The sequence below is a fragment of the Platichthys flesus genome, chromosome 24, assembly GCF_949316205.1.
Source record: "Platichthys flesus chromosome 24, fPlaFle2.1, whole genome shotgun sequence".
NCBI classification, from domain to species: Eukaryota; Metazoa; Chordata; class Actinopteri; order Pleuronectiformes; family Pleuronectidae; genus Platichthys; species Platichthys flesus.
Genome location: NC_084968.1, coordinates 13,509,540 through 13,531,459, shown reverse-complemented (window position 1 = coordinate 13,531,459; position 21,920 = coordinate 13,509,540). Strand labels below are relative to the sequence as shown.

Sequence of the window (21,920 nt, the reverse complement as noted above, 5' to 3'; positions counted from 1 at the left end):
CCTCATCTCGTTTGCAGAGGAATGGGCCTTTCCACTAATTTTGTATTGTCCGATATGACTCATGTGTGCGCGAGTGCATGTGTGGGCATCAGATCAAAGATGGCATTGTATTCTCCCAACATCACTGATATTGTCCCCTTCCGTATTTGTGCATATCCACCCTCTCCAGAACACCAGCTTTTCTCATTATCGTTGTCATTAACCGCTGAAATCGAGCCGCTCCGAGCCTCTGACGTGTTTATTGACGTGCGCATCGGCAGATTGAAGCGGCAGAGGTCGGGAGCGCGCTGGCGCCGGCGAGCAAAGGAAGCCGCGGCGTTCTCAGCCTTTTTTTTTTTGGGAGTGGATGGAAAGATGCCGTCCGACACAACATGGTTTTCCCACAGAACTGCGTGGGAATAAAGATTGATGGATATAGATCCCAAAGAAACGGCTATTTCCATACTCTGACATTTGCAGCTTTTTGAAAAACATTACAAAACTAATTTCGTTGGCGAACATGAACTTTGTCGTGTGCAACAACACAAAACAACGCATTCGTACAAATGGAGATTCAGACGTGCGCCCGGTCGTCTCCAGACTTTGTTTTCATTTTGTTTTGGATACAAGCTTCCATTACTTAATAACCCAAACTTCCTGCTGTTTGATTATCTTTATTTTTAGTATTCTTTATCCAATGCAGTGGCAGGAAAAAATGACATCCCCCCCCAAAAATATCGACCCAGACAGGACATATTGCATATTCCATTGTTCTGTGAATCTTTTCCATTTCCTTATGCCTTCGCTCCACCTCATTTATGTCTGTTTATTTTGGGAAACCTTCCTCGTAGGATCGTTGCTGAATCACCCAAAGAACAAAGATGAAACCTACTTTAAAACTAGTCTCATATTGGATTTGATAATCAATGTTCTACTTTGCCTAATTGTTTCTAATGCGACTTAAATGAAGTTTCCACCGAGCAGAACTACAGATCAAACCGTGAAGTCGTCCTTGTCTCTGCTTTCAAGTCTTTACCTCTTATTTTCTGTCCGTTGTTTTTTGGTTTCATTGACTCTTCATCCTTCCTGCTCTTCCCTTCCTGTCCCCTCTGCTTTATTCTTAGCTGCCTTGGTAAATCACTTTTATTAGCTCATTTCCAGCATCGGGGGACGAGGTGTGGCAGGTCTCAGTCAAAGGGCTCAACCTCGTCCCAACAGAAGCAGAGTTGAAGCTTTTCCTGAAACTCCCGAAAAGATTCCTACTCGTCTGCACGGATTAAAGCAACACTAGGAATCCTTTAACCTCAAAGCAGCAGCTTCATTAAACTGAGTTTGATGGTTCAGTGGCTGTGAAGCAGGAGAAAGTTTCCTCCTTCTCTCCCTGAGCATCTGTTCTGTGTAACTCTGGTGAGTGGGTTCCATCTCCTGTGAGAAGAACTGACTGAGACTCACAGATTCAACTGTCACAATCAGCTCCAGTGGAAGAGTGAAGCTGAACTGAGATCAGTTAAAAACACTCAGAAGTTATTAAAAAACAGAGTTTATCACCAATATTCAGCAGGAAACTGTTAAAAATATGAAGAATTCTAAACAGAGTTTGGTGGATTTGTGACAGCAGCAGCTCTTCTGGTTCAGGAAGCAGAGGATCATGGGTAATATCCACCGTTCAGTTGTGTTTTTTCAAAACAAAAGCTAAATAAATTAGATTAAATAAATCTGGTTTTGGTGTCAGACTCTGAGATTGAGGCTAAAAACAAAGTGTAAGACGAACCTCCTCAACGCTGTTCTGTGAAATCTAAAAAGGTTTGAATTTTCTGTTTTGTGCTCCAGGCCCAACTCCAACGCTCGCTGGACAGCTCCATCTCCACACAGCCGAGGGGCCTGATTGGCCGACGTGGAAGGAAGGAGGCGGCGGCGTTGACAGGCACGGGGACCGACAGCGGTGGACCAGGCGGCAGTCCGGCGTCAGAACAGGACTCGGGTATTCTGGATGTGGAGGAGGAAGGGGAGGAGGATGAAGTGAGGAAAACACCAACACACACAAGACGCATGTGAAGATGAAACAGAACATTCATAAAAACCTTCTCTGATTAAAGGAACTGATATTTGTGAGCGTGTATAAATGTGGTTTCAGAGGGCGACATTCTAGTTGGTTTGTTTCTATGCTAGATTTGGTAAAAGACTCTAAAGCGGTTTCCACCAAACTAGCTGGCGGGATCGGGGCCTTGGTCTCGGAAGAACTTCTTAAATCTGGATGCGTATTAAGGGAAATATCCAGGAGCTTGTTTCCTGATCTAATTCATAATTCTTTCTTTAATATTTCCTCATGTCAGTGAGCTCCACTGTCTTTACAGTTTGACAGAATGTCGCTGGAACTTGAGGAATCAACACGTCTTTGTTTGAAGTTGTCACTGAAATGACCTTGAGCCCAGCGTGAGGACCAGGAGACAGATTTATCTCCGTCCCTCACAGAAGATGAACTCGTCTGTCGTCACATGACATTGAACTCCTCGAGTCGTGCCCCGCGGGATCAAAGTTCCTCTTTGTTGTTTGGGCACAATGCAGTGGGAGAGAATAGAGCTGAACTTGTCACACCGCCCTGCCTCGTCCCGTGCCACCATTCTGTTTTCAGGTCCCTGTCGTCCCTTTGGCTTATTTGCATCCTGTAAACTCGACTCAACCTTCTTCACGGGAAGACCTTGGCTCGAACAAAGGCCTGACCCCGCGGCCGGCCGGGTTACGACCGCGCTGGCGCCCTTGGCCGTGGCGTTGCCAACCATCGGCGTCCCGTCTCCTCACGCCATCCTGCCTCTGCCACGTCTCTCCCTCTCTTCCCCTTCCCTTCATTTACAGTTGTCTCCCCTGTGCCACTGCATCCTATTTTGCTCTGCTCCCTTTGTTCTCCTCTTCTCTTACCTGACCCACACCTCCTCCTCTTCTCCCTCCCCTCCCTCCCCTCCCTCCCTGTGCTTTCCATCTTGTGGTTTTCTTTCCCTGCTCTCTACATCCATTTATTTCTCCTCCTCCTCTTCTTCTTCAGACTTCCTGTTTCCCTCCTGTTTGGGTTTATTTTCCAATCTTTTCTATCCTCGACACGTCGTTGGTTTCTTCCTCATTTTGTTCTCTTCAACTTCCTGTTACACTCTCATCTCTTCCTAGCCTCACATCTAAAGTTCAGACCCTCTCGTACCTCCAGCTCTCTTTCCCCCCCCCCCCTGTCTATCGGTGATACAACCCTTTGTTTGCGCTTATTGTTTTCCGGGACCGTGTCTGCGTGAGGTCACACATCAAAGCTGGCATTGTGTTGTGCCTCCGATGGTTTTTACAGAAACAAAACTTTCCAGAGGGCAAGAGGGCACATGGTTGTTGTTGCTTTGTCTTTGTGTGTGTATGTGTGTATGTGTGTTTGTGTTAAATTGCCACTGTTGTTGTTCTATGGAAGTTAGAGGACACGGGTCAGGAGAAAGGAATGGATTCAGGGATGGATAGATGTCGGTTATAGCTCAGTTTAGTTTTCTAACCTCACCCACCACTTCTCTGACCACCTGACTTCAGTAAAACTTTATTAGCAAAACCTGTTGACCTCAAAAACATCGTTACCGAAGCATCATCCTCTTCCTCTATGATTCCATTTTGAATTTCATGCCTGATATTACTATGAACCAAGTAAACAGATGCTCCTCTAGAGTCTCACAGCAAAACACACAGATAATTAGATCTGTGGAATATCATTATGATGTCCACCAACAGTGAACCTTCCAGTTGCAAGGTCTTTGTCTTTAGAATTTGTTTCCTTTTCTCTCTCTTGTATGTCAGTAACTGTATAACTTGTGTCTTCAGGTCCCAGGAGCTCAGGACTTGGTGGATTTCTCTCCAGTTTACAGCTGTCTGCATATCTACACTGTGCTGGTGAGTAAATCTCTTCTTCTCTTTCTCCTCCTTTAACTTTCATCTGTTTTTTAAACTGTGATCACGTCTAATACCCCCCCCCCCCCCCCCCCCCCCCCCCCCGCCCGCCCGCACACGCAACAGTATGTCGCCATAATAACCAGCTACGGTAAATACAATGAGTAGAGGTACCTGATGCTGTGGGATGAGGCCTCCAGCCCAGGACTGGCTTCACTCCAACCAGGACTGTGTGTGTGTGTGCATGTGTGTGCATGTGTGCGTGTGTGTCTGCGTTAGAGAGAGAGAATGAGAGGAACGTGTGCGTGTCTCATCTCAGATGGAGCGAAAGCGACATGGGTGTAAGTGTTGACTGGGCCATGACTGGGTTAGTTGCACATATGGTGTGTTTGTGTGTGTCAGTGTGTGTGTGTGTGTGTGTGTGTGCCTGCAGGCATGTCCAGGCTGTGACCGGGCCAATGCGGCCAAAGGGTCGACTGTGTCTGTTCAGTGTGTGTGTGTCTGAGGGGGTTGGGACAGGAAGTGCATGAACTTTGACAGGAAGGAGAAAGTGAACGGCATTAGAGCGATAGAGGGAGGGAGGGGTTACAGAAAGGGTAAAAGGGGGTGATATGATGGAGAGAGCTAAGGGAGGGAGGAGGGGGAAAGAGAGCAGGACGTTAATGATGGAGGAGAAACAATGAGGGAGGAGACGGGGACAGCTCATGGTGGAGAACAACCACGAAGGTCGAGAGATAAAGTTAAGACGAGTGTCAGAAGAAAAGTTTGAGGCCTTTCAGATGAAGCACTAAAGAACGTTTCCCTGGCTTCTTATCAGATGGTTCTGAAGCTGTGAGGGATGTTTGATATTTATCGTTTCTACCGTCATACCTCAACAGAAAAGATTTGACAAAGATTTTCCGCTGTGCAGGTGTCTAGATCGCACACACAGATTCTGACGTCGACCAAAACTCAATCTTTTGAAGATTCCTTGTGAACGTCTCTAGATTGCACTCAGTGATTTTGAATTGAGTCTTAGAAACTCTGTATGTGCTTCACACGTTTCCCCCCATGTTTAGCCTCCCTGAAAAATGCAGTCTTAGGTTATATCAGTTTAACCTGCAGGACTTTCTCAAATCATGTCAAGTTCAAAACGACTTTTTACTAAATATCATGGGGAAATAATTATGCAAGAGGAAAGAGAGTGAGTCAGCGAGCCGACTCGCAGACGACCAAACAAACCGAGATTTTGTTCTGCAGCCAAAACGCTGTTACACTGTCAGACGATTATGAGAAGATGAGATAATTGCAGTTTACGCCGACTGGCTACAAGAGACGTTTCACCAACCTCGCTCAGTGCAATCGCTCACAAAAATGTGAGAGAGAGATAACTTATGGACGGAAAGTGTAACGTTGGCGATCAGGGGAGGGAGAGAGAGAGCGATAAGGAGTAGAGGGGTGAGGGAGGGGGAGGTCACAGGGAGGTTAAAGGGGCAAAAACAGGATGAAAACAACAAGGAGATGCAGAAAGATTAGAGAGAGAGAGAATTTAAAGGGAAGGAGGAAGAAGAAAGGATGAGAGACGGAGGAGAAGGGAAAGGAGTGTGTTCTGTCTCAGTAAGGTGTTGAAAGGTCTGAACTCCGAGGTCAGACACACACACTTACACAAACATGCACAGACAAGCAAGATTACACACACACACACAACCCAACATACATGCCAATACACCCATATACAAACTAACATGTATGCCCACACACACACACACACACACACACACACAGAACTGTTTAATCCATTAGAGCGGTGTGATTGACAGCTCATTGGGCAGAGAACGTGATTTACCATTAGAAAGAAAAGTCCAGCGCCGTCGTCTGCACTGATCCGAGGGTACGACTGGAAAATCCCAGTCCGACTCACTGGGATTGTTAAATGTCGAGAACAACTCACATTGGCACACGCACACACGTGTACCGGCTCCATTTATTTTTCTCGTGAACCTGGATGTGGAATCGCATTTGCAATCAAGAGCTCCTCGTTTTCTCCTCCTCCATCTCGGCCTCTTCTCTTTTTCCATGTTTAAAGTCCACGGGTTTCCAGCCGGAGTCGAGCGGCTTTCGGGGCTCGAACAATACCCCTTTGTGTCGCTGGCACACGGACGGCCCGCCGATGTGTGGACGGAGATGTTATGAGTGTAAACACGGGCTCGAGGCCCGGCACGCTGAGCCGAGGAGGGAAACAGCAGCTGGTTCATCGCACTGGTCCCACCACAGACCTCAGATTAACTGGGACATGGAGGCATTTTGTTTTTGGGGGTTACCCCGTCCGTCCCATTCTCGTGGACGCAATATCTCAACAAGGCTGAGATGGAATCTCCTAAAATTTGGTTCAAATATTCACTCGGACTCAAGGATGACTTAAATAGAATTTGGTAGCCAAAGGTCAAAGTTCAAGGTCACTGTGAACCTTACAAGGTTTGTTTGTGTTTTCCTTGAACATGATTTCCTAAGATCAGATTGAGGGAATGTCTTCAAATTTAACTTTCACTCGGACTCAAGGATGACTTAAATAGAATTTGGTAGCCAAAGGTCAAAGTTCAAGGTCACTGTGACCTCACAACGTATGTTTATCTTTAACATGATATCTTAAGAGCAGCTCAAGGGAATGTCTTTCACTTGGACTCAATGATGAACTGATTGGATTTTGCGGGCCTGGAGGTCAAAGGTCAAGATCACAGTGGCCTCTTGTTCCTGTGATTATGAAGTATTAGAACTGCCCGTGGGGAATTCCATCACATCTGCCTCAATTCACTTGGACTCACCGATAAATTGATTTGATCTCAGAGGTCGAAGGTCAAAGTCACGGGGAGTTTCTTCCTCTTTTGATCAGTCGTCACTTGAGCTCAAGGATAAAGTGAATATGCTTCAGTTGTCAAAGGTCCCAGAGAACTTTATATGAATCTGGAAATGAATCATATACACAAACTGCACTGGTTGGAGGGGGCACACAACCACAGTGCGGTCGGTCAATCGTTTCTTTATTTCCATCCCTTCGTTTATTTTTGGGCTTCGTGTTTTTCTGTTTCTGCCTTTTCTCGGCTTCGTCTGTGTTTCTCTCTCTTTCTTCACGTCCCTGTTCCTCCACCGTTTATGTGGCGTTGCCGAGATTCTCAGTCTCTCGCACAACACACACACACACAGACACACACACAGTCCTGAGTTTCACCTCTGTGAGAGGCTCTCTGGGAGAGTGAGCTCTGTGTAATGAGGAGTTCATGGCCGTTTGATGCCGCTCGTTTGTTGAATACACATTGTTCAGCTGAGGGTCGAACTGGGAATTAAAGAACACACGTTTTGTCGCCTCACAACAACACACTCCACGCTGCTCTGAAAACACTGTGGAGCTCACACTTTAACATGTACTTTATTGTGTTGTCTACAACTTATTGATGTGTTTTCAATGCACATTGTTCGGTCAAGGGTACGATTCAAAATATTAAAGAGTATTCTTTGTTTAAATGTATTTGTGGCTGATGCAGAGTTTGCAAAGAGGCGTTTGTAAGACACACTGCAGGAAAAAGGACGTTGACCCTAGAATGAACCTACATAATGAAAATAAAGGTTTTAAAATACAGATTTTCATTATGGATTAATTGAGAGATTTTTATTAATGCAGGTTTGTTGTTGGTTTTTCAGTTTTCTCCTTTTTTCTGTGGAAAAGGTCAAAGTTAATAAAACACTGTGTGTTTGTTAATGCTTCTATTATTGTTCTTCTATCTTATTACCACCTAACATAGTGATAGCAGGTGGTGGTCCAGAGGTCAGCAGTGTGTGTCTGTGTGTGTCTGTGTGTGTCTGTGCAGTGGAGGTCTGGTGGGGGGACGTCATGTTATCAGTCCAGTCCTGGGCTCTTATCTCTGAGCTAACTAAGTACTGTGGGTCCTGGTCTGGGTCTTAGATAGACCATGAGTCCCTCTCTCTCTCTCACACCCACACAGACACACACACAGACACACACACAGAGCTTCTGTGTAATGGAAGGAAACGATACGAAGGTGGTCAGGTTCAGAAAGTAGATGTTGTGTGTGTGTGGTTTTGTGTTGGCTTCAGTTTCCACGTCTGACCTGTGACGCCAACTGAAACTGAACAGGAACCAGTTTTGGTCTTCAAAGACCCACACACACACACACAGACACACACTCAGTTTCTTCCGTATGACCTTATCTCAACTTTCCCATAATGCACTGGTTGTAACCTTTGGTTTCATACCTCATTAAGTTGGCAGCGCTGGTCGTTCTCCAGGATGTGGAGCATCACAGTCTGGAACATGTTGTCAGGTCTCCAGCTTTAATGAAAGAGTGTAAAATAAAAATCAATGGAAATAAGGAGCTGTCCTTTCGTCCAACTTTATTTATTTAGTTTAGTTTCCTTATGAAGGTTCCTTACTGTCCATAAGTAAAATGTTTTTCCATTAAAATCCATATTTAAGTTGTGTTCCATGTACAATTGTGCATCCACCTTTCCTCACGTGCACTTTGTGTTCTAGGGTTTGCGTGATGTGTTTGAGAACTACTACAGAAAGCAGCGGAGGAAACAGGCTCGCCTCGTGCTGCAGCCGCACTCTAACATGGTATGACCCTGCACCCCCACTGTGTGTGTGTTTGTGTCTGCACTGTTCTATCTACACACTCCTAACTAGACTCACTGTACCCTCCTCCCTCAACACAACAAACACACTCTCCAAATTGAAGATTTTTAGACTCTAAATGTTAAAGATTAGCAAATATTTAACTTTAAATTAGTGTTTTCTTTTTGTTGTTTAGGATTTTTGTAATAAATATGTTTTCTAGTGTATTTTAAATTCCATTTTTATGCTTTTTGTCCCGTAAATTTATTGTAGGAGGTAAATTACAAACCAGCTCATGTTGCGCTGATTTTTCCTTTTTGTACTTTCTGTTCTTTTCTGCTGCCGTTGCACTTTGCATCCCTCCCCATGTTTTTCCCATCCTCTGTTCTTTCTCTCTTTTTACGTGTCTAGCATGAAACCTTGGAGGGATACAGGCGCTACTTCAACCAGATTGTCGGGTAAGTCGGACGTCGTCTTTCTCTCCTCTCCTCCATCGATCCAGACTTATGTCTTCTACCTTTACATCGATTCAAATTCTCTTGCTGCTCTAAAGCTTAAATTCACTAACACGTGTAACAGATTCCAAGTGGCAGGAACACGGAATCAAGTGTGAGAGAGACATGGGGGTACGTGCACCACTGCAGCTGAAACGTTAGAGGCAGGTTTGTCTGCGTGGAAAGTAAAAACTTTATGGACGATAGCTCTATTGAGCCCCAGTCTTATTAATGGTAAACACTGATTGGACAAGGAGGCACATATTTTCTCTGGATATTTTAGCTTCAATCGTAGGAAGTGGAGACGTGTCGTCCCTCCTTGATTGATGATTTATCCGTCTGTCCATTGTGAACCATCTTGTGTAACTTGGCAGAGGAGCGAGCGAGGGATGGCGAGGAGAGGGAGGAGGAGAAGGAGGAGGAGAAGCTCTGAGTGAAACCAAACATTCAGCGTTTAGTGACACCTCATTTCATTTCATCTGAGTGACTTCTGACCGTTTTACATCTTTTCATCTTTCCTTCGCTCAGACTGTTGTTTTATTCATCCCTCTCTGCACACACTAACCCCCCCCTCATCCTTTTACTTTTCCTCTCATCCATCACTCCATCCAGTTCCCTCCATTGCATCCACACACACACACACACACACACACACACACACACACACACACACACACACACACACACAAACACACTGGTGACGATTGATAGAGTGCGTGTGATGGTGGTTGGCTTATTGCTGTTATTTCTTGTGTCCGTCTGGCGGGAGCAGACGCTTCTATAAACATGGCTAAGGCTGGACGATAACACACACACACACACACACACACACACACACACACACACACACACACACACACACACACACACACACACACACACACACACACACACACACACAAACACACACACGCATGCACTCTTAGGTCTGCTATTCCCATCTGAGGTGCCATCCAGTGCCTCATGAAATGGTGATCAGCTTCCATTCAGTCCTCTTTTCATCTTCTGCTCTCTTCTCATCCGTCCAATAATGATCATTTCATTTATACTCTTGTAAAATAATAATAGTTTTTCAGCAACTAATATTCTTCACGACAAACTTTGCAGCGCATCGATGAAGTTTTCATGTTTCTAACTCTGGTTCTAAAAAGGAAGCCGTGCATTTCCCTCATGTTCCAATGGGCCTGGACCCTTCATGTGTCACCTCCTCTCCTCTGTCCAGGTTCTTTGTGGTGGAGGATCACGTTCTTCACACCACCCACGGGTTGGTCAACAGGGCGTACGTCGAGGAGCTGTGGGAGCTGGCGCTGTCCAAAATAGTCGCTGCCCTCCGGACGCACTCGGTAAGACAAATCCTTTGCTTAAGCCGCTTTCAGACCTGAACTCTGGACTCTGTACGGAAGATTGTCCGGGTCCGACTCGTTCACAACAACAGGAACAAGTGGGGAACATTCAGGCGAGGGGCGGAGCCTGTGGAGCAGCAGGCCGGACGTGAAGTATAGTTATGTACGGCTGAGGACGTCTTTACGTGTACGTCTCCTCTTCTTCACCCTGAGACAGTTGTAATCCTCTTGCTTCACGTCCTTCACGTGTTAGAGACCTTATTAAAACACTGTGTTCTCACATTGACTTTCATTAAGGGGGCTGGCAGGAAACGTTCCCAAAAAATATTCAGAGCACGTTAAACTCATCTGGAAAATGTCAGGAGTTCAGTGCTGGTCTGAAAACAGCTTTGATAAATACCAAAAAACTTTTGTAAATGATAAAAACCTAACTCTCCTCTGTTTGCTCAGTCGTACTGTGACGACCCCGACCTGGTGCTGGACCTGAAGAACCTGATTGTCCTCTTTGCTGATACACTGCAGGTATGTGTGTGTGTCTGTGTGTGTGTGTGAGTGAGTGTGTGATGCATTGTTCTCGTTGCACTGCAAGAGGAAGGAAGGTGCTGCCCTCCTTGCAGCCCTGGTCAACATCACGTATGAAATGATTCACTCGAGCTTTATTCGTGTTTTATATTTAATGTTTAGGTATCTGGCCACATGCTGACTCAGCTCTGTGTCCCAGGAGACCTCTTGTCCAGTGTTATGAAAATGAACAGATGCCAATCTCAGACTTTCTCTTTATTCGAGCTCATCGCTCCATAAATTCCGTCTCCGCTGCTCGTACGAACGAACCTGGATGGATTGAGTGTGAGGGATGAGTGGGTGGAGGGGTGGAGGGGAGAAAGAGGGGATGTGGGTGAAAACCAAGTGATAGAGATGAAGAGGAGGAGCTGATGAAGGGTTGGTACGATGCCCAAAAGAAGTGATGAGGTGTAACCCAACGACTGAATTCCCTGTTCCTCTCTTCGACAGTCGTGTTTCAATCCTTTTAAACCAGGGATTTGTTTTCATTTCAGACTCAAGAAAGTAATTTAAAGTAGTGATGGTTGATTTTCTATCCACATATATTGCATTCGATATGATTTAATGGTTCTCAAACTTCTTCATCATTCCCTTTCTCCTTCGTAAGTCCATGGAAGTTCATGCTTCACCAACCAAAACATTTTTTAAACCTTCGTGTCCAGGCCTCAGGTCGGCCTCCGTGAATTCATCCGGACACTGACTCTGCTTCCCTCTGCTGCAGGGTTACGGTTTCCCGGTGTCCCAGCTGTTCGACATGCTGCTGGAGATACGGGAGCAGTACGGAGAGATCCTGCTGAAGAGGTGGAACATCGCCTTCAGGTACCGATCACCAAAAGACGACCGAGAGAGAGACGAGGGGAACGTCAGGGTGAAGCCTCTGTTTCTACACTAGCTGAGGTTTTTCCTGAGTGCATGCCACCCTGACCTTCCCCTTTCTCGTCATAAGGTCATGAGGGCGCACCGTTGCAAACACACACACACACACACACACACACACACACACACCAGTGTTGGTTTGTGGGAAACATCCACGTCCTGGTTTTGAAGTTTTACAAGCGGCCCAGAGAGAGGAAGTGTTGAAAAGCAAACGTCCGGAACATTTTCTGCCCTTCAGAATGGGTACCCTTACAAGACACTGTGTGTGTGTGTGTGTGCGTGTCTGTCTGTCTGTGTGTGTGTGTGTGTGTGTGTGTGTCTGTGTGTGTGTGTGCTTACATGCCATTGTTTCACCATCGCTTTGGTCCAATGACACCAGTGGGACTTGCAGTAGCAAGAGCGGACAAACAAACACTCTCTCTCCCTCTCTCCTTACCCAACACACACACATACAGACACACACACACACACACACACTGGGGAAGCCACAGGAATGTTGTGTTGTATTGTTGGAGAGAGAGCGCTCTCCGGTTCACGGCCTCTCCATGGAACGTTGGAACGTCCGAACTCCGGAGCGCCAACAAGAAGTGGGGGGTGGTGAAAGAGGGAAGGTGGCAAGAAAAGCTCAAGCACCTAGTGTGTGTGTGTGTGTGTGTGTGTGTTTATACTCCATGTATGTTTGCGTGCACTTGTGTGTGTAGCGTTCTGTTTGGCTTCTTGTAATCTCTCCCTGTGGTTTCTCTCCTCTTCAGGCAGGTGCTGGATCAAGATAACTTCAGTCCAATCCCAGTGTCGACAGAGGAAGAGTTCAGACACTACACCTCCCTGTTTCCCCTGCAAGACCCTGAACTGGAAAAGGTAGAACACGACTTCCGCCAGTCCCCTTATGGAACCACATGTATTTATTGGATCATTTTCTAGGAAACAGGAAAATGTCTGGAACAGTCAGGAGCAGGGAGGATCCTGGGTAATGCAGGACACGATGTATACATGTTAAAACGTGTCTCTAGCCAGACCTGCGTCTTCATCTTCTACGTATATGGTTCCTCTTTTTCTTCCTGAAATACTTATAGTCACGAGTTAGAAACATCAACACGCCCAATCGCTCGCTGGGAATTCTCCTGCTGAGTTCTCACATGGACTCAATTGGACATTTTTCTCGGTTGTGGCAGGAAAAGCTCCAGAAAATGTGCCGAGCAACTGACTCGGACGTTTGTGATCTCACTGACAGCCCCTCCTGGACGCTTCACAAACACGTCCAGGCTTCAGGGGCGAGTGACGTCCTTGGCGGAGATAATAAAATACATAATGGCAGCATGAGAATACATCAAAGTGAAATGTCATGTGTTGTTTTGTGCGATTTGACGACGGGAAGTTAATCTGAAGTATAATTTGACTAAAATCCCACTTAATCCTTTTGTTTTGCTCTATTTCCTGCAGCTTCCCTTCCCCAAGAAGCTCCCCTTCTCCGAGTTTGTGCCAAAAGTCTACTGTCAACTCAAAGAGTTCATCTATGCCTGTTTGAAATACTCTGAGGATCTTCACCTCAGGTACCTGCTCACAGAATCTGCTCCTGCTACGGACAGTCACACCATCAGGGAAGTGTTGTTGGGGTTCGAACACGGGGTCGTTGGAGTGGTTTGCCCTCACGACCACATAATGCTTCCCTTTTCTTCTCCAGTGTCACACAGACACACACACAAACGCACACACACACACACACAAACAAACACACACTTAGACGCTTTCAGATGTGCAGACTTTATCTGCTCACTTGGTTCTTTCCGTTTGGACCGGGGATCTTCGTCTCGTTAGTATTGGCCCACATGAGGACACACGCAGCTTAACCTCTCTAGAACATGGATTGATTCGCGATTTGTGGCTTGTGCGCTCTTTCGTGCATGTGTGTGTGTGTGTGTGTTTGTATGCTTAAGTGTGTATCCGTTACGGTGGAAACAAAGCAGCTCCTTTTCTACTGAGGAGACGAGCAATCAGGAAACAACTTCCGCTGTCCAGACGTCTTCCACAAGGCCGGGACTCTGCCAGACACACGGAAACGTCAACTGCACATGTGACCTTCCTAGAACACAAGATGCAAAAGTCCAGCCAGACAAATTTACACGTTTTTTACAGAGACACACACTTATACACACAGGCTGTAGATCGCTCTGTGTGATGTGTATTGTTGGGGTCAATCTCGTCTGCTTGTTTGATAGTGTTTCTAATTATTTTTGTGTGTTCAGCATGTGTAGGTGAACATTTGTAGTTGTGTGTGAGTGTGTTTGTGTGTGTGGATTCTCCATGGGGGCTGGGAACCCTGGAGGTATCACTGATCCATGACCAGCGGAAGAAAGAGAGACAGAGGCAGGAGGAGGAGGAGGAGGAGGAGTGATCGGAAAAAAATCTTCTAATCAAAGGACAGGAATCCGTTGAACAGAAAAGAGACAGAAGGAATGAAAAGAGTCTGGTTGTGTTTTTGTGTTATGGGAGGTAAAGTGCTGATTATACTGGTGAACCACTGGTCTGTCAATCCAGTTTAACTAACCCTGGACGGATCTGTGTGGGTCTTTTTAAAGTCTTAGATTCAATCGTCTGAATTTGAGGTTTTAGGTTTTTTAAACAGATTCACAGATGAAATAAGTGAATATGAGAAAAACCTCAGTACAATCAGGTTTATCAGTTTTTCTATGATATGTTTGTTTTGGTCCGGTTCACTGGATTTCTTCACCAGCCCACCACCAGACTCCCGACAGATGTTTCTGAGGGAAGCAGCTTTTCCTCCGGTCTCTCGCTGACCAGACATCACTAATCGCTCGTCTCAATCAGAGTAATGACTCCACTATTTGACCTGGCTTGATTTCTGCGCCGCGATCCGGTTACCGCAGCGGCTCGCCTTCCTGCCCGGTATCGAACCCGCACACAGACACGCACGCCGTCCGGATGCAGGCGGGACGCTGGAGCAGGATTGTGGTCATTGATCCCCCGCTGACCTCTGACCTTCACCTCTGTTCACATTTCTGATTTTGGCGGAAACGGATCACGCTTGAATGAGTGTGTGTGTGTGTGTGTGTGTGTGTGTGTGTGTGTGTGTGTGTGTGTGTGTGTGTGTGTGTGTGTGTGTGTGTGTGTGTGTGTGTGTGTGTGTGTGTGTGTGTGTGTGTTTGTGTTTTTTACTACCTCTCATCATCATATCACTTGCATTATTTTTCCACGTCCGTGTGTGTAGGTTTTGTTAGTGTGTAAATGTGCGTCTATTAGTGGGTCAATATGAGTTTAACCGCTCTAATGATGAGGCTCCGGTGACACTGATGTTTATTCATGAGTCCAGATTGAATTATTTCCCAATATATCCCCAGAAATAACAAATCCCAATAAGATATTTTCCAATTTGACCAGTTTCTCATGGATCTGTGTGAAAAAAGACAACAGACCTAAACCGGTTCTTTTTTGGTCCACGTTCAATCCTTCCCCCAAATTTGGTAGAAACCCATTCAGTAGTTTTTGCATCATTATGACCACAGTGGTTTGCTCATTGCCCCACACACCAGTGCAATGTGTGTGTCTGTTGTTTGTGTGTTTCTTAACACTTGGTTCTCGTGGTGCATACCTGTGGCTTCCTGGCTACGTGCTCTCCGACCTCTCTCTGCTTTTCGCTGCTGACTCTGTTCTTTCTTTCTTTCCAGTTGTTGTCATTGTTTTGTTGCGCTCAGAGTATTTTTAGCAAATACCTAACTGCACGTATCCCTCAGCTCCTCAAGGGGGGGGGGGGGGGGGGGGGGGTAAACACGCCCACGCTGACGGCTGCTGGCGTCCTCCTGACAGCGGCGAGCACCGAGCATTCATTGTGACTGATGGAGGCACAAATACAATGAAATTCAATCTGGATCCTGCGGTGTGTCTTTATCTGTGTGTGTTTGCAGAGTTCACTAGCGTACATTTACTTTTTGCTACTCTACACACACACACACACACACAAACACGCTCTTACCGTTTCTGTCCACTCTGCATTTCTGCCGCTTCAGGAATTTTCCCCCCTGCTCTGAATTGTCGGAACGTTTTTAGGATTCCTCAAAATTTTTGGAAACTAAAGTTGAGTTTGGAATTCTGGCTCTCGCTCTCCTTCAGGCAACATGATGTGTGTGTGTGTGTGTGTATGTCAGTGTGTGTGTGCTTGCGCTTAGGTTGAATTTCAGGCTCAGACTATTTACTGATTTTGTTGGAATGTGTTTGTTAGCCACAGGGCTCTGGAATCGAACACAAACACACACTTATTCCTCATCATTATCTCACAGCAGGAGAAAGGGGTCACCCACGTTTCCACTGAATTCCTCTGTGTCATGCATGTTTGACCTCCTCTGACCTTGTGTGTGTGTGTGTGTGTGATACAAATACGTACAAAATATATATTTATACCAAATATATTCTATTTACTTCTCTTTTCCTCTTCTTGAAACGTGTCCTGACTGTCTCCTGACTGGGGTGTCTTAATGGTGTGTGTGTGTGTGTCATTGTTTGTCGCTCTCCCATGTGTGTGTCCGTCCTCGTGCTGATGTCAAACACACACACACAGGCCTCAGCTCCGCAGTTCAACTCTTGAAGCAGGTGATGCTTCGCCAGGGAAACCGGCTGCCATCAAAAACCTCACCACACCGTCCAAACTGTGCAGAAATGTGTCTGTTCTTTGTAAACCAAACATAACCCACATTTCAAACATAACAAACTCGATAGTGGGTCAGTGATTTAATAAGTGGGTCTATTCAGTTCAATGTTCAGCTTGTTTCAGACCTTACAGACGAGTGCAGGTTGTGTTGCACCTGGTCGGCTGCACAGATGTGATCATTTCATGATTTAAAGTCTGATGGGCACTGAAGGAATTTATCAAATGCACAGCCAACATCAGGAATTTGGATTTCTATCCTCGCAGCCCAGATGTCTTTAAATTCCATTATGTGTATTTTTCCGAGTTGTTTCAGTTAATTATTTAGAAGCTGCAGATTTAACCCCGAAGGTTTAAGACAGTGACAGACTTCTTCTTTATTCAAACAGTTTAATAATGTGGTAATTGTGCTAATTTAAAGTGTCTGACAGACTTTTTCCAAACAGAGACATTCGCAGACTGAGATATTCGCTCAAACTGTTTGTTCTGGCTTCCAGACGCAGCAGCTCCCGGCGAGGAACGGAACAAAATCGCTTCTGCAAAGTCACTAATTCTCTTTGTTTGTGTGTCTGTGTGTGTGTGGGTGTCCATGTGCACGTGTGTGTGTGTGTGTGTGTGTGTCCTCAGTTCCACGGAGGTAGACGATATGATCCGCAAGTCGACAAATCTGCTGCTGACCAGAACCCTCAGCCACTGTCTGCACTACGCCATTAAGAAGAAGAATGTCGGGCTGGCAGAGGTAGTGTGTGTGTCTGTGTGTGTTCAGTGTGTAAAAATAATTCAGCAAGTATCAGTGGACGTAGAGTCGTCAGTCCACAAAAATTGCGATTTGAGAGGCTTCCTGTGATGTCACTTCCTCCCAGTAGATTTCTAGACGAGTCAGCAACAGCTTCAGAAACCAGACGCTCTAGTATTGTGTTTCTCCTCATGAAAGATCAGGCTGTGTGTGTGTGTGTGTGTGTGTGTGTGTGTGTGTGACCCCCTGTCGCCAGTCAGTTGTTTTGTATGAACTCACAAAGACTGTGAGACTCCCGATCACATGACAACAAGTTGTGTAGACGTTGAAAGTCGTGTCACGTGATCTTGCTGTAATTTAACATTTTTCACCAGATAGAATCAAATAACACAAACAACCAAACAAAGTGCGTTAAGACAAAAGACCAAGATGATACAATTTCTGTCCTGTGATAATTGTGTAATTTGAAAAGTCCACAAATAATTTATATTAATATATAATCATCCTTAGTCCCATTTCAGAGAACAAAGTATTTTTATACTTTCAAGTATTTCTCTTGAGTGTATTCCATGTGCAAAAGTTGAAAACATGTAAAAGACAATCAAACGAAGTTGTGTGTCTGTGTGTGTCAGTTGGTGCAGGTGATCATAAACACCACCCACCTGGAGCAGTGCTGCCAATTCCTGGAGGAGTTTATATCAAACATCACCAACGTTCCTCCCGACATGGCCAACGCCACCAAGCTCTACGGGACGTCCACCTTCAAGGTAAACCCCTCTCTTCCTGTTTACCTTCCTGGTGTCCTTCCTGGTTTCCTTCCTGGTTTCCTTCCTTGTTTCCTTCCTTGTTTCCTTCCTGGTGTCCTTCCTGGTTTCCTTACTCTGTCTTTAACTTCATTTCCTTAAACAAATCTTTTCTTTTCCTGCTTTGTTTTCTTCTCTCTGTTTTTTTTCCTTCCTTTACCTTTATATCAACAGTCAAATTACAGAAATAAAATGTATCTGACATTTCACATGTCCTCCTCCCTCTCCCCCCCCCCCCCCCCCCTCCTTAACTCTCTCTCCCCCTCTCTTCCACCCTCTCTCTCTCCTTCTCACAGGACGCCCGTCACGCGGCGGAGGCGGAGATCTACACCAACCTCAACGCCAAGATCGACCAGTTCCTGCAGCTGGCTGATTACGATTGGCTGACGGCGGTGCAGGGAGGCGGGACTCTGGCCGCCAGCGACTACCTGGTCGACCTGATCGCTTTTCTGAAGAGCACGTTCAGCGTCTTCACCAACCTGCCTGTTAGTACACACACAGACACACAAACACACACACACACTAATACCGCTGTCATATTTGATCGTTAAATATTAATTGTAGTTGACAAAGTATTCCTTTGTCTATAGACTCATGTAGTCAATTCATCCCTAACTTAAATAACTAATTAAAACAAACCCCTTAAAATGAAAGAAACCAACATTTATTTGACGTGTACTGATATTTTAGTTCCATCTGCTAACATGGAGGAGGCGGGGTTTATAACCTATACTGCAGCCAGCCAGCAGGGGGCGATCAAGACTCTTTGGCTTCGCTTTGGGCAGCAGGGCCCCGTGGTCTATGATCCCCACTGAATGTCGCCATGAGTGCACACCTGGTGTTTTCGTGTGTATCTGTGTGTGTCCTTGTGTGTTTGTGTGTGTTATATTAAGCCGCCTCCCTGCATGTTAGCATGAGACATCACAGGGCAGGACAATCTGCTTTAGTTCGTTAGAGTATCAGCTCGTTACGGGTTAGATCGTTAACATGGGGCCCGTTAAGCTCATTAAAGGGTCGAGCTGCTCGGGTCAGCAGCACGAGATCACACAGCGGCTCAGACTCTTGACTCTGCAGCCTGGTCGTGATGACATTACACGCTCCGTCAGGATTTCATATTGCACCACGAGCAGCACCCGGTTCAGTGTAGAGCCCGATGAAAGACGTGTAGAGAAATGAATTCATCCAGTAAGCATCTTAAAGGTTCCCCCGGTAAATTAAATAAAGATTTGAGTTTCAGGCGACGGTGCTAAAAATTCAGGATTAATAATCACAGAAGCTGCTTGTGACTTCTCACATTTGTTTGGTGTAAATCCTTAACACCGTCCATCGGCCAAAAGTGTCGCCCTCCAGCCCCGGTGGGCGGATTAAACTGATCATGTGACCCATCGCTTCACGTCATAAGGCCCGTGAAGGAGAGAAAGTGACAGGGGAACACGTGATGGTTGGAGATCTGCACTTTCCTGTGGATATATATCGAGCTTTGAACTCTGCAGAGATTCACTCAAACGTCTCCTCTCTTCCTCATCATGGCTGGAGACATTACAGGTCGTTAACTTCACCTCATCCATGTTAGTAGATTGGACATGAGACAATGATTGGTCAAGCTTTTGAATCGGTGGGACCTTCATACCCAAATCCCCAGATCGCTCCTTCACTGACTCTAAATGCCCAACATGGCAGCGTTTGATTTCAAGATTCTTTAGATACATTTCTGGATATTTGTGGAAAGTGGAGACACGTCATCCATCTTTATTCAGAGTCTTTAATCCAGATGTTTGTCTCACGCTGAATTAGTCTTTTTGTTGAGTTTATTCTTAGTAGTTGATCCAGAATCTGTGTGAGCTGTACACTTTTATTCGGTTCCTGTAAAATGCACAGGGAGAGTTTTCTTAAATCTTCCTGCACACACTACACACTCACACACTCACACACTCACACACTCGGGCTCTAAGATGATTGCGCACACAGATTTGGTCAAAGCGGGTCACAAGGCCATAAGGCCACACACACACACAGCGGTTGAGCTAAGTGTTTTCCAGCACTTCTAAGAAGCTTTTCCTACACCCCCATGAGCCCCGGACATGACCCCGACTCACACACGCACTTAAACACACACTCACACATGGCGCGGGGCCTCCTAAGTAGATCAGATGCTATGGATCTAAAAAAGCCGGGTGGTATGACCCTCTGGAACGGAGGCGATCGTATAAGAGAGTCGAGTTTCTCCGAAATGAAGGTGATACTATTGAAGGGAGGTGAAGCAGGAATAAAAAATTACTGCCGATGTTAATACTGGTGATAAAACACCGGTATCAGCGTGTTCTCATATTAATTCTACCACATCTACAGTTTCTCTGTCGCACAGATCTTCATCGACCAAAGTCTTCATTTCAGCCGCTCCATCATCTCCTGCTGAGTCAGGATCATACTTATTCTTATCGCATTTCGAAATGACCTTTTCTGGCACTTGGAAATAATCGATTTGATTTTAAATGATTTCCACAAACTTGGACACTTCATGGTGTCGCTGCTGAACCAGTCATGACAACAACAAGAGTTTGATTTTTGCTCCTGGGTGAAGGTTGTGTAACAAACATATTATTTTTATCTGGGGTTCTCAGATCTGTTTGATTTGCTGTGTCTCAACTCAGAGGCTGCAGAGGCGGATGTTAAAATCAGGTCTGAACACGTCAAGGTTTCGTAGAACTGGACTACAAGGAAATCGACTGGAAGATGAATCATGTATTAAAAAAAACAAGAATCCAGGATTAGAGGCCGTGTTGTTTTTATGACCCTTAAGAAAATAAAATCCAAGAGGTTACGCAACTCGGAATAAGCACAAACACACACGCTGAGCTGTCACTGATTATAATGAAGTGAATTCTCACTGTGACACAGCAACATTCTTGCAATGATCTGCCACATTCTCCACTTGTGTGTGTGTTTGAGTTTTTTATCGGCTGTGAATTTAACCGTTTGGAAGCAGACGTGCAGAGGGAACAGCGGCGGGCTCACATTTCTTTAACAGCTCTTAAGAAGCTCACACACGGCTGACGTCCCAGTTCCCAGAGATTTAAAACATTGCCATTTCCCAGAGCTAATGGTTCTGCAAGAGTTCAGCGCTACGTCGCTAAAGACGCGTAATCACATTGAGCTCAGATGTAGAGATGGAACGGGGAATGGCCCTGGGAGTGAAAGTGATAGCGTGAAAATCAGAGAGGAAACTCTTGGACCCTGTTCTTCTCCTTGATGGAAGAAGCGCTTGGCGGCGGCCTCTCCTCTGCGCGTCGGGGAGTTCCCCGTGATGCTCCCGCCGAGCGCCAGATTGTCCGATTAGCATCCTCTCAAGGGCCCCGGTGTGCGGTGAAATACGGAGGTGGAAAAAGGCCGTTAGTGTCGTCGCAGCGGTTTGATTCAGGAGCTCTATCCTCGTGCTTCAGTTTTCCTGTAACTACTCATGTCTCCCATCAATAACACCATTAGTTTCAGACGCTCTTCCAGGGGCTAAATCTCCCGGTTTCATGTTTTTTGTTTTTTTTTGTACCTCAGGGAACGCCAACAGAACACGCTACCTTACCGGTGAGTATCTGCGGCTGCTGTGGTAACGGAGTGTTGTTTACCAAACCCCCCCGACTGACCTTGTTAACCCGTTTTTTTTTTAAATCTGATCCCCGACACCTCCCTCCACCAAACCAGCATGTGGGATGAACAGGAAGTGATGCACGTTTGCCTGCGTCTGTGTTCATGTGTTGTGATCGTACGCAGTCACCTTCGAGTGTTAACGTCGGGCAAAAGTTCGAGAAAACTTTTTGGCCGGTTAACATCGTCCCAGACGTTCTGCTCAACTTAAAAAACAACTTGATATACTCCAGAGCCTGAGTGAATGGATATTAGAAAAGAAAATAATTTCCAATACCGTTATTGGCCAGTATACAGCTGTGGAAAAAGTTAAGAGATTA

At 45.8% G+C, this 21,920-nt stretch overlaps 1 protein-coding gene across 1 annotated transcript in view; it reads left to right on the top strand.

The window, feature by feature from the left end:
- Nucleotides 1-21,920, top strand: part of exoc6b (exocyst complex component 6B) — a 63,183-nt gene that overhangs the window by 14,007 nt on the left and 27,256 nt on the right. The window contains exons 7-18 of the mRNA XM_062383536.1: nucleotides 1,810-1,998; nucleotides 3,820-3,888; nucleotides 8,411-8,494; nucleotides 8,903-8,949; nucleotides 10,208-10,328; nucleotides 10,779-10,850; nucleotides 11,611-11,708; nucleotides 12,518-12,623; nucleotides 13,206-13,315; nucleotides 17,050-17,161; nucleotides 17,791-17,925; nucleotides 18,258-18,446. Of these exons, the coding sequence (XP_062239520.1) occupies nucleotides 1,810-1,998; nucleotides 3,820-3,888; nucleotides 8,411-8,494; nucleotides 8,903-8,949; nucleotides 10,208-10,328; nucleotides 10,779-10,850; nucleotides 11,611-11,708; nucleotides 12,518-12,623; nucleotides 13,206-13,315; nucleotides 17,050-17,161; nucleotides 17,791-17,925; nucleotides 18,258-18,446 (1,332 nt within the window). The remainder of the gene's footprint in view (nucleotides 1-1,809; nucleotides 1,999-3,819; nucleotides 3,889-8,410; nucleotides 8,495-8,902; nucleotides 8,950-10,207; nucleotides 10,329-10,778; nucleotides 10,851-11,610; nucleotides 11,709-12,517; nucleotides 12,624-13,205; nucleotides 13,316-17,049; nucleotides 17,162-17,790; nucleotides 17,926-18,257; nucleotides 18,447-21,920) is intronic.